Raw genomic sequence first — 13490 nt, 5'->3', positions numbered from 1 at the left:
AGCCCCATATCATCAATAACTGTTGAAATTTGCATGTTCTCTTCATGCAGTCATCTTTATAAATCTCATTGGAACAGCACCAAACAAAAGTTCCAGCATCATCACCTTGCCCAATGCAGATTCTCGATTCATCACTGAATATGACTTTCATCCAGTCATCCACAGTCCACGATTGCTTTTCCTTAGCCCATTGTAACCTTGTTTTTTCTGTTTAGGTGTTAATGATGGCTTATGTTTAGCTTTTCTGTATATAAATCCCATTTCCTTTAGGCGGTTTCTTACAGTTCGGTCACAGACATTGACTCCAGTTTCCTCCCATTCGTTCCTCATTTGTTTTGTTGTGCATTTCCTGTTTTGGAGTCATATTGATTTAAGTTTCCCGTCTTGACGCTTTGATATCTTCCTAGGTCTACCAGTATGTTTCCCTTTAACAACCTTCCCATGTTGTTTGTATTTGGTCCAGATTTTAGACACAGCTAACTGTGAACAACCAAAATCTTTTGCAACATTGCGTGATGATTAACCTTCTTTTAAGAGTTTGATAACCCTCTCCTTTGTTTCAATTGACATCTCTCGTGTTGGAGCCATGATTCATGTAAGTCCACTTGGTGAAACAGCTCTCCAAGGTGTGCTCACTCCTTTTTTAGATGCAGACTAACAAGCAGATCTAAATTGATGAAGGCGTTAGTTTTGGAAATAAAAATTTACAGGGTGATTCCATAATTTTTTCCTCAGAATTGAGTGATTCCATAATTTTTTCCCTCTGCTTGGTCTGAAAAAAATTACCCTTACTGAGTACCACATTTTTAATCTTGATTTCTTTTAGTGTTCCTTAAAGCCCTAAAGTTGCTATTTGAAATGACTTTAGTTTTGTGCCATGTCTGTGATCTGCTTTCTTTCAACAACATTAAACAACTGAATGAACATCCTTCAAGCCCGGTGATTCCATAATTTTTGCCAGGGGTTGTATAACATTTGACATTGAGACTCAACTTTTGTCAGCTCAGACCTACATCTCTTTGTGAGCTGCAATGAATATCATACTTTTATAGTCAACGAGGTCACTCACAGCCGTTCTCTTCTTAATCTTACAGCAGTCAATGATAAAACCTTCTCCAACTAGAGCTTTCTTGGCAAAATACTCATCATAATTAAAAGCATGGAACCTGTCTTTTCCGACTGAGAAATATGTCATCTCTAAAGCCCCAATTAATATTATGTATCCTCCAGGTTTCAGCAAAGAAGAGAACTTCCTGAGATATCTTATGTAATCATGCTGATCTTTGCTGATAACATCCAGGAGCCAAGTACTGATGACACAATCTGCTGGTGGTAAGATGATTGGATCCATCATATCTTCTTTCTTAAGGTCACATTTCACAACATGTTGAAGGGCTGATCTCACTTTTCCTTCTTTATCCTGTTACTGGTCACTGAAAGAAATGGAAAAATGATTAAAATGATTTTCCCACAGTCAATATTGAATAGGATGGCATTAGAGCTCAGTGGTCATCAGCTTCCAATAATGGGGAAAGACTTGAATCCAACCAAGATTATTATATTTTCGCAATCTTTTTATTTAGATATACATGTTTCATTCCTTCGAAAAAGAATGAAGGTATCTGTAGGTCCTCATTCACCTTACTGATACAATAAATTATTCTCTACTAAGATATTACATGTTGGTAAAACTTTTCTACTAAACAGAAAAGTGCATCAAATAGCACTGTCATATACAGAGGACCACTGCAAAAAATTTGTAACGCTATGTTAACGTCCCTTGTGGGCCCAATCTATGCTCCTGGCAGGGATGCCGACATTCTCACCGCCCTGACCACAGCGGCGTCTTCATTTTCTACTGTTGATCCTTCCTGATCTGAGTATGTGCACACCGCACAGGTCTCACAGCAGCACTCCTAGTGTGCTCTCACTCCCCAGTTCTTAAACAAGCAGCACTCGTACTTTGGTAATGCCCGCAGACAATAGCAGGAAGGCATTAAGTATTTAAGGCATGCGCCCCAGAAGGGAAGTGCCTGAGAATCTTCCTCCATTTAGTGGCATTATGTGCATCTAGTGAGTAGCCAAGTCCCTGTTTAATGTACTGTGTTTGTCTGAACCTTTCCCGTTATCACGTCTTGGTTAGTCCTGAATCCTGAAGCCACTTTGGCGGTACCCATGCCTAAAGCCGCTTTGGCAGCACCTGAACCCTGACCCCACATCGGTGGACTTGAACCCTGAATCCGCTCCCTAGTGGTCCCTGAGACTGAAGTTGCAACGGCAGGACATAAACCTTGACACCGCTCTCCGCGGTGCCTGAACTCTGAAGCTGCTCCAGCCTGTAACCATTCCGACCGTACTAGAACCAGCACCTGAGTCTTCCTGGCTAACATTCCAGAATCTGTACTGTCTGATCCTGCTTCAGTATCTGAATCCAGTCCTGCCTGTGACTCCATGTCAGTATCCATTCTACCTGATGACCTAGAGCCTGTGTTGTCTGAACAGTGTCCAAATCCTGTATTGCCAGTGACTCCAAGTTTGTGTCTGTGTCTGCTATCCTGACCCCTGGAGTCAGCTTCTGCAGTACTGGGGACTGCCTAGGAGTGGTACCTGGAGGCTACCTGCAGCTTAAGTCTAACTCCACCATCAGGAGCTCTAGAAAAACACTAGGTAAGTGTCACGGGTGTGTCAGATATAACAGACAGTCGCTCTGCATCTGGCTGCAGAAGGCCACTGCATTTGGCATTGCAATTGCTTATTTAATACTTCTGACTTTTGGACCCAGTGTCAATCTCCCTCCTGCTTTGATTGACACACCCTGGTCTGATTGTTTATAAACTCTCAGTCCGGTTCAGGGAGTCACCAGTGATATTTTCATTTTACCTTGTGTAGACTTGGAGCTATAGCTGTCAGCTAGCTTCCTCTCTGGTGCCCTTGGAGGACATTTGGTGTTATCCCTCTGATGTCTGATCAAGCTAAGTTTTACCCCTTTTGTTTGCATCACCTGTTGTTTTTAGTTTATAGTGTGGACTGACCAATGCTCACCCCCTCCCTGTATAGGGCCTAGCTCTAGGGATATACAGAGCTTAGGTTTCCTGCTCTGCGATTGGTGTGGAACCAATATAGGGATGGTAGGGTAGGCAGGGTGTTATTAGATCTGCCTAGGGGTCTCCACTCCCCTTTTCCCTAGCATCTGGGCTTCTTTCCCCTCATCCCTTCCTATTGCACCTTGTATTTCCCACATTGTGCATGACAGTAAGCCCGGATCATGGCACTGTGGATCCACGATCCACGATCCACGCATGTCACAGCAGCATGAAAAAATCTAAATTGTGGTTTATTCTTTTTTTTTTTTTACACTTTGGTCAGTAGTGATCATTTCATACTGTGTCTAATCAGAGGAATATGTTGGATAAATACATCAGAGCTGAGGTTTGGTATACTCCCATTTTATTCCTCTAACTCAAATGTGATGTGTACTTAGCATTATGGTGCCTTTCCATTAGCATCCATTTTTTCTACAGCTACCAACCTTGAGAATTTTGATCTGATTGGACAAATGTTGACTTTTATACTGAGGTCTAAGGGGTAACATTTCTCCTTATGGAGAGTGACACACCAGCTCTGGAACGTCAAGGTAAGGAAGTTCATTCGCCATGCAATGCTCCTCTGGGAAATTTAATATGCAAATTGTCTCTTCAGAGAAAAAGAGGACTTGTACTCTATAGCGCCACCTATTGGAAGCAGCAATCCTACAAGTCACAATCAACCCTTTAACGAATCGTGCAATATGATTTAGGATAAAAGCCAAATCAGAATCTCAATTTGCAGACACGGTGTTTCGGGCTGTTGGCCCTCGTCAGTGCAAAGTATGAGAACTGATTTGGCTAGGTGAGAGGCTCTGGACTGAGGTCTAAGGGGTAACATTTCTTCTTATGGAGAGTGACACACCAGCTCTGGCACGTCAAGGTCTGGCAGGTCATACTTTGCACTGACGAGGGCCAACAGCCCGAAACACCGTGTCTGCAAATTGAGATTCTGATTTGGCTTTTATCCTAAGTCATATTGCACGACTCGTTAAAGGGTTGATTGTGACTTGTAGGATTGCTGCTTCCAATAGGTGGCGCTATAGAGTGCAAGTCCTCTTTTTCTCTGAAGAGGCAATTTGCATATTGACTTTTCTACTGACATCAAAAATTTCATTTTGAACAGACTATCCTTGTAACATAAGCTAGACAAAACAAATGATATTATGATAAGATAGCAGTCATATCTTTTGTAAGGTAGAAAATAATTTTTGGACAAATACCTCACCTGCTTTCTACATAAAGTTTGGTAACATGGCTCCAATCAAACGCTCCTGTACGTTTGTTCACCCATCTTTTCAGCTCCAAGATGCATCTGTCATTGGCCCTCAGAACTATGACGTGTTTGAAAAACTCACAGGCGGCAAACAAATGATGAACCAAGGAACCATGACTGAGATCAATCAACACATCTCCTTTAATATGACCTGCAGAAAAAATCCAAATATTGAAACATACATACAGATAAATGAAAAATGAACACAACAGGATTTATCAACACTACTTTCACTGGGTGGGATTCATAATTTGCATTTTTTGAAGTCACTTTTCTTTTTATGGATTGTGATATTCGTTGACTTTTTTTGTACCAAATTCTTCAAAATGATGCATGTGATTTTTGAATTTGGTACAGAACAAAAATTATTTTTGTCCTTAACCTGTTTAGGTGCAAAATGGTGCCTAATTTGCTCCAAAATATCTGGTGTACAATAAATCACTACAGGGGGAGACTAAAATTCAGCACATGCGCAGTTGAGATCTTGGCTGGGTCGAGGTCTCAGTCTACGCATGCGGTCACTGGGAAAGCTCTGCCTGACCGCCAATATTGGGCCCACAGCATCGCACAGCTTCTGCAGCCATTGGCTTCCAGACGGAGGGACTCGGCTTTCTTGCGATTCTACTCCACCATCACCGCAATTACCCAGTAACCCTGTATTTGGACCATAAGATGCACCCCCCATTTTCCTCCCAAATGTGGGGGGAAAAAAGTGCGCCTTATGGTCGGAAAAATACGGTAGGTGTAAATAACAAACATAAAAAACTAGACAAAAAATGCAAATGCAATGAATCAAACCTTTTATCTCTGAATATTAAATGAGTGAATGGTAAAATTAAAACTTAGAGTAACCGTCGTTTTAATTTTTATTTTATAAATCATTAGTACATATGAAAATAAGCAACTTTGTAAAATATCTTATTAGAGAAATCTTTAAATTGTTTCTCCTCATAGACTTATTTTTCATTCTTAATTTACGGGTAAAATCTGTTGTTACGTCCATAGGTGGTGCACGTGGTTCATGGACCCATGGACTGGACTTACCCTGGAGGGGCGAAACTAAGCAGCTACCTTGTTATTCACTGGAGCCTCTAGTGGTGAGGTCAGGCTTGTGCGGCAGGTAGCTGTTAGGTGCCACTCCAAGGCAGCATCCGGTTGTAGCAGCTGACCCCAAGGGGCAGATGTCAATTCAGATTCCTAGACAGGGCAGGATGGCTATTTGGGACAAGTTCAGACTTTGCAGACAGGACTACCACTGGGACAGGTCAGACTGTGCAGACAGGACGGCCACTGGGACAGGTTCAGACAGTGCAGACAAGATGGCCACTGGGACTGGTTCAGCCTGTGCAAACAGGACGGCCAATAGGACAGGTTCAGACTGTGCAGACAGGACAGCCAATAGGACAGGTTCAGACTGTGCAGACAGGACGGCCATTGGGACAGGTTCAGACTGTGCAGACAAGACGGCCACTGGGACTGGTTCAGACTGTGCAGACAGGACAGTCACTGGGACAGGTTCAGACTGTGAAGACAGGACGGCCAATAGGACAGGTTCAGACTGTGCAGACAGGACGGCCACTGGGACCGGTTCAGACTGTGAAGACAGGATGGCCACTGGGACAGGTTCAGACTGTGCAGACAGGACGGCCACTGGGACCGGTTCAGACTGTGAAGACAGGATGGCCACTGGGACAGGTTCAGACTGTGCATACAGGACGGCCACTGGGACAGGTTCAGACTGTGCAGACAGGACGGCCACTGGGACAGGTTCAGATTGTGCAGACAGGACGGCCACTGGGACAGGTTCAGACTCACTGGTCTTGGGATAGCAAACAGGCACCACCGATGTGGATTCAGGATTTGACACCGCCAAAGCGGTCAAAGGAACACAGACAAACTATATTGGACTAACAGGACACAGGAATTACTTTAACTGACTAAGGACGGAGACCTGACAACATACAGTTGCACACACCAAACCATCTAACAGTAACTATGGTTTAAACGGGTTAAAATTTGCAAGTACCCGAGCGTGCTCGCCGAAAGGGTTAACAACACATGCTCGCTCATCACTACTCTGTGGTTTTGGAGCTTTTTTCTCTATAGGCTTGCTCTGAAAAAAACGCATGAAGAAAAAAAAGTTGCTGAATTTTTAAGCGCAGAATCAAAGCTTTTCTGTACTATTAAAAAGCATTATAAACTCTGCTTCATATCTGCCCCAAAATCGCATCAAATAAGCGGAAAAACGCATAAAAGAAATGCAGCAAACACAAAATAGTCATAGAAGATTGTTATTGCGTCATGTGGTGCGAACACCTGCAGATAAAAAGAAGCAGAAAGAAAGCAGCATTTACATTATGTGTGAACACGGCCTCAGCGTTACAGTTTTATTACATTTTTATGGGTTTATAGAGAAAAATATCAATTATGCCATTTTTTTTACGTCATTTACCAATCCCCATAAATAATCTGATCGCTGTGTTCTGCGGGTCGTTACGATTACGGGGACACCAAATATGTCTCTGTTATTTGCTGATTTGTTATGTTCATTATTTTTTACAAAACACATTAAAAATTACTATTTTTTTCATTATGAAATGTTTTTCTTTATTATTTTTTAGAAATTTTATAGGCTGAAAAAAAAAATACATTCATTGTACACAGCAGTGTATTTCTATCAGCCTAGGCAGAGCCTGCAGTACAGATCAAGTAGACAAAATTCTAGCAAAGCTGACATGCCTCTCCTGGTCTAAAAGTCTACACATGTCAAGGGCAGGTAAAATCAAGCACTTATTAAAAACACCCTTAGACTTGTGGGAGAAGCATCACCCAGGGTACCATGATTTGTCGGGGGCAGTGGGGGCATAATATTGTGTGGAGGAATGTACTATTGGGGTCATCATACTGTATGAGGGGCTGTGGGGTTCATCATACTGTATGAGGGGCTGTGGGGTTCATCATACTGTGTGGGGGGTTTGGATACCATGAAATTGTGCAGAGTTCTTTTAGGTCCATCATATTGTGGGGGGCTGTGTGTACATATATTGCATTTGTTTTTTATTGTATTTATAATTTTCTGGTGCACTATTACTTTTTTGCGAAGGTCTCAGGGGGCATAAATAGTTTATGTGGGGGGACTCAAGGAGACATTACAATTATATGTGCATGACCCTGAGACATTATTACCATATGTGGAGGGATCTGCGCATTAATACCTTGTTGAAGCACTCAGGCATTATTAGTTGGTAATGGGACATTTTTACTTTTTGCTGGTACTCAGGGGACAATATTAAATGTTAAGTGGGCACATCATACATTATAGGGGTGCACATGATATAACTATCAGGGACACACAGGGTGCATTATTACTTCCTTGGGGGGGCAAAAAGTGACCACTATTGCTTACTAGGGCACTGGCAGAGGGTAATAATATGTTTTTGGGGGAAATTTTATAACCTAGAAGGTACAAAGGAGGTATTTTACTATTTAAGGGGCACAGTGATGGCATTATTATGTGGTGCACTAGGAGAAGCACTGCTACCATGCCACACAGCAGATGCGGTAATGGGGACAAATACAGCAGGTATTTGTACAGGTTGGGAATAGATGGGGACGATGCTGGAATTGTGAGAAGTCAAATGTGTATTTATTGTAATCTCTGCAGATGAGTTATGCCTGGAAGAAATCATCATGTCGGTCTGGGCAAGAAAAAAATCATGGGAAAAGTGAACGACTCCATCAGAAAAAACATTACCTGTAAATGACAAGATATAACTGTCCTGTAACCTCTTAACCACTTCGCGCCAGAGCCTGTTTTTGCCTTCGTGACCGGGCCAATTTTTTCAATTCTGACCACTGTCACTTTATGAAGTAATTACTCTGGAACGCTTCAACTGATTCCCCTGATTCTGAGATTGTTTTTTTCGTGACATATTGTACTTCATGATAGTCGTAAAATTTCTTCGATATCACTTGCTTTTATTTGTGAAAAAAATCGGAAATTTGGTGAAAATTTTGAAAATTTTGCAATTTTCAAACTTTAAATTTTCATGCCCTTAAATCAGAGAGATATGTCACACAAAATAGTTAATAAATAACATTTCCCACATGTCTACTTTACATCAGCACAATTTTGGAACCAAAATTTTTTTTGTTAGGAAGCTATAAGGGTTAAAAGTTGACCAGCAATTTCTCATTTTTCCTGCAAAATTTACAAAAACATTTTTTTAGGGACCACATCTTATTTGAATTGACTTTGAGGGGCCTTTATGACAGAAAATACCCCAATTTTTTTTTGTTAGGAAGCTATAAGGGTAAAAAGTTGACCAGCAATTTCTCATTTTTCCTACAAAATTTACAAAAACATTTTTTTAGGGACCACATCTTATTTGAATTGACTTTGAGGGGCCTTTATGACAGAAAATACCCAAAAGTGACACCATTCTAAAAACCATTCAGGAATTGTTTTTTGAGTTTTTTTTATGCCATTCTGCGTGTGGGAAAAGTGATAAGGCAGCATTATTCTTCGGGTCAGTACGTTTACAGCGATACTACACTTACTGTATATTTTTTTATGTTTTGGCGCTTTTACACAATAAAACAATTTTATAGAAAAAATATTTTTTTTTTGCATCACTTTATTTTGAGAGCTATAACTTTTTTTATTTTTTGGCTGATGAAGCTGTATGGTGACTTTTTTTTGTAGAACAAGATGACGATTTCAGCAGTACCATTTTTATTTCCATTTTGCTCTTTGATCGCATTTTTTTCCACTTTTTGTTTGGCGATACGATGAAAAAGCATAGTTTTTTGCTCCGCTTTTTATTTATTTTTATTACGGTGTGCACAAAAGGAGTTAATTAATGTGACAGTTTTATAGATCGGGTTGTTTCGGACTCGGCGATGCCAAATATGTGTACTTTTTTTGGTTTTTGCATAAATATACGGATTTATTGGTTTAATATTTTATTTATTTATTTTTATTTATTTTGTGATTTTTTTTAACAGTTTGAAAACATTTTTTAGACTTTTTTTAAAAATTTTTTACTTAGTCCCTGTATGGGACATTAATTTTTATTTTCTAATCACTGTTCTCATGCAATGCAATAGACATGTATTGTAATGCATGAGAGCTTTGCTGACAGTTTCACACTTTGTCTCCTGCTAGACTTCAGCTGCAGGCCAAGCCTAGCAGGACACCATATATGGCAGATCCGGAGGCAGTCATGTGACCTCCGGCTGCCATAACAACGGCAGGTCCTGGAAGACATCAGGGAGCCGTCGGAGAGGTAAGTGGACGACCCCCTCTCCTCTCACTATCTTCTAAATGCCGCGATCACTATAGATCGCGGCATATAGAAGATAGCAAAGGGTTAACATCAATGGGACCTGATCCAATCAGGTCCCGATGATGTCCCCTGTCAGAGCTGTCACTCTGAACCTCAACCGCAGCACTTGCAGGACCCTGGGGGTCCTGAGGGCTGCGGGACCACCAACCATTCATAAACATCGGCGCTGCACAGAGCCCAGGCAGCGACGACGTTTATGTACAGTGGGCAGTCAGGAAGCGGTTAATATGTTTTGCAGAACTGGTATCTTCCACTAAATGGTCACTGTATAGCAGTAATATCCATATTGGTCCACATATAGTGATTTTTTTCATTTCCCGCTATGATCAGGGTGCACCCCCTACCTTTGCTGAACCCCTATCTACGTCTATGCTCTGCATTATTCTTTATTAAAGGAGTTGTCCACTACTTGAACAACCCCTCGTTGAACTAAATGTTTGGCCCCTATAAAATAAAAAAAACTATACTCACCTCCCATGTCGGCACCGTTTCCACAGTGTCAGCACTCGCTCTCCCAGGGGCTCCCATGCTGTTGTCGTGACTTGTGATGCCGGAGTCCAATCAGCGCTGACGTCAATGTCCCCGTCTATGTATGGATTGAACAAGAAGAGGAAATCTGGGCTGCAGCTCGTCTCGGACTTCCACTTCATGTTCAATCCGCACGTAGGCGGGGACAGTGACGCCGATGCTGATTGGACGCCAGGAAACACGTGTCACAAGAACAGCATGGGAGCCCCGATGAGAGCAAGTGCTGACACCGCTGGAACAGCGTCGGCATGGGATGTGAGTATAGGCTTTTTTTTCTATCGGGGCCAACATTTAGATCAACAAGGGGTTGCCCTAGTAGTTGACAAACCTATTTAAAAGCTAATATGCGGTACTGCCTTATGGAAGTAAACACAGATGCTGGAGAGCTTCTTCAGGCATTATACACCGCTCATTCATATCAATAGAAAGTCTATCTGCTCTACTTCCCTTGCATGATATGAGTCGAGCACTGTGCTTCCCCCTCTGATCTCCTAAACCACTAAAAATCAAATTTGCCCAATTTGTATCTAGGAAAAACCATCTAAAGAGAACAATTAGGATACATACCTTCTGTAAACGTTTTTATAAGATTTTCAATGGGAAATATCAAGGAATCCTCTTCAAAGGCGCCATCAGGGTCATTTGCCACGTAATCCTCCAAATGTTGCCTGGGATCAAAGTCATCTACATGGTAGAGCTTATAGGTGGCAGAATCCATCGTCTGATCTTCTATCACAGACAGTGTGTCTGTTTCTACTTCACGGCTCAAGGTTTTTATATCATAACCAGGAATCAATTTACAAAGTAGGTTAGTATATATCATATCATGAGTTCTTCTTTTCATGTAGAAAGTCATGCGACCATACATCTTGGAGATTGAAAAAAACAAAATGTTTAACTCTGTAAGGACCAAGCCTTCAGGATTGCACAAAATTATTGATTTTGCTTTCACTTCAGGCTCCCTGCCTGATACATTTCAATAATGTACTGGTATTTTTTTTTTTACATTTTTTCTACCTACTATCTTCCTTTCAGGCAGGTCTACCATTTGGTAGGTCCAACAATGTCACTTGGGGAATAAAAATTTATAGTAGTGTGCACCTTACCTAACATAACTACATGCAGCATGGTGGCTCAGTGTTATGCACTGTATGGTGTTCAGTGGTTAGCATTGCAGTCTTACAGTGCTGGGGTCCTGGGTTTAAATCCCCCCAAAGGAAACATCTGCAAGGAGTTTGTATGTTCTCCCTGTGTTTGCTAGTGAAAGCAAGGCGACGCGCGTCAGGCATGTGGCAATAGTGGAGGGTGTGTATACTTTTCTGGAATATTCTCTTTAATGATGTTTTGAGAAATGGATCTTATAATGCTGCTAATAGAATGGTGCACTGGTCACTTTACTATGGAATACAGTATATGACTTGATGAATTAATGGAGGAACTTATTTATTGAACTTTTTGCACTAGCCATTTTTTCAACAAATTAGATGATCCATGATGGATAAACAATGATTATAATATGAGTGAAGGTATATATTATATCTGTGGAATTGGATACAACCCCAGAGCTGTTTCCAACCTGATTGAGGATTTATTTGTTTTGTATGATAATAAATGTGTATATTTTAATATGATTAATAAAAGAATATAAATTTGAATTATTTTGTGTGCGTGCCATTTATTATTTGTATAGCCAGTAAGCACACACTCATTGCATAATGTATTAATTTTGTTACTAATGTACTTCTACTTCAGGGCTCAAGGTTTTTATATCATCACCAGGAATCAATTTACAAAGTAGGTTAGTATATATCATATCACGAGTTCTTCTTTTCATATAGCGAGTCATGCGACCATACATTTACTTGGAGATTGAAAAAAGAAAATGCTTAACCCTATAAGGACCAAGCAGGATTATACAAAATTAATGATTTTGCTTTCACTTCAGGTTCCCTGCCTGATACATTTTAACGTTTTACTGGTATGTTGTTTTCTATTTGTTCTACCTACTATCTTCCTTTCAGGCAGGTTTTCCATTTGGTATGTCCAACAATGTCACTTGGGGCATAAAGAATTCTAGTAGTGTGCACCTTACCCAACATGCCGACATGCAGCATGGTGGCTCAGTGGTTAGCATTACAGCCTTGCAGCTCTGGGGTCCTGGGTTGAAATTAACCCAAAGGAAACATCTGCACAGAGTTTGTATGTTCTCCTCATGTTTGCGTGGGTTTTCTCTGGGTTCTCTTGTTTCCTTCCACGCTCCAAAGACATCCTGATAGGGAATGTAGATTGTGAGCCCCAATGGGGACAGTGATGATAATGTATGTAAAGTACTGTGCAATATTAATATGATAGTGCTGTATAAGCATAATAATAATGCAGCATATTACACGTCAATGGTGCTTGAAAGGGAAGGTGCCACCATTTTTTTTTGTATTAATAATTATTGATTATACAATCAATTATTTTTAATACAAAATGAAATTTACTGCCTTAACTGTTTTTTTATTATTTTTTTTTATTCAACCACTAGGAGCTGTTACTAGTACAAGGCTGCAGATCACCATTCACTGCTGTATTCAGAGCACAGCAGAAAAATCATTCCACTGCTGTGCTGTGAACACACTGACTCAGTTCTGATATGTCGCTCTAAACTGACATAGCAGAGCTGTGTATGTAATGCCCATCATGGTGACTATATGGGGCCATTATACTGTATTGAACAATAAATGGGCCCATTATACTGTGGAGCACAATGTGGGGCCATTATATTGTATAGGGGACTATGTGGGGCCATTACACTGTATGGAGGACTATGTGGGGCCCATTATACTGTATGGAGGACTATGTAAGGCCATTATACTGTATGACGGACTATGTAAGGCCCATTATACTGTATGGAGGACTCGGCGGGGCCCATTATACTGTATGGAGGACTATGTGGAGCCCATTATACTGTATGGAAGACTATGTGATCCCATTATGCTGTACGGAGGACCATGTGAGGCTATTATTCTGCATGGAGGACTATGTGAGGCCATTATACTGTATGGCGGACTATGTGAGGCTCATTATACTGTATGGCGGACTATGCGAGGCCCATTGCACTGTATGGAGAACTATGTGGGACCCATTATTCTGTATGGAGGACGATGTGGGGTCCATTGTACTGTATGGAGCACTATGTGTAGCCATTATACTGTATAGAACACTATGTGGGGCCCATTATACAGTATGGAGGACTATGTGGGACCATTA

At 41.0% G+C, this 13490-nt stretch overlaps 1 protein-coding gene across 1 annotated transcript; it reads right to left on the bottom strand.

Moving 5' to 3' along the window:
• Positions 1-406: 406 nt before the first annotated feature.
• Positions 407-11111, bottom strand: LOC141172731 (nicotinamide N-methyltransferase-like). Its single transcript, XM_073657202.1, has 3 exons — positions 10803-11111; positions 4312-4510; positions 407-1433 (listed from the first exon to the last, which is right to left on the bottom strand). Exons 1-3 carry the CDS (start codon positions 11101-11103, stop codon positions 1424-1426), a joined length of 510 nt encoding a protein of 169 aa, XP_073513303.1. The 5' UTR covers positions 11104-11111; the 3' UTR covers positions 407-1423.
• Positions 11112-13490: the final 2379 nt, after the last annotated feature.

The sequence above is a fragment of the Phyllobates terribilis genome, unplaced genomic scaffold, assembly GCF_046119375.1.
Source record: "Phyllobates terribilis strain yellow unplaced genomic scaffold, ASM4611937v1 Scaffold_12__6_contigs__length_324123572, whole genome shotgun sequence".
Taxonomy (NCBI): Eukaryota; Metazoa; Chordata; class Amphibia; order Anura; family Dendrobatidae; genus Phyllobates; species Phyllobates terribilis.
This window is presented reverse-complemented; position numbering and strand designations above follow the sequence as displayed.

What these genes read in the sequence shown, in the direction of transcription:
- LOC141172731 (XM_073657202.1), bottom strand. Translation starts at nt 11,103, where the DNA reads ATGTATGGTCGCATGACTTTCTACATGAAAAGAAGAACTCATGATATG. An exon ending in TATAAAAACGTTTACAGAAG is followed by an intron (nt 4,511 to 10,802) that starts GTATGTATCCTA and finishes TTTTTTCTGCAG; the next exon opens with GTCATATTAAAGGAGATGTG.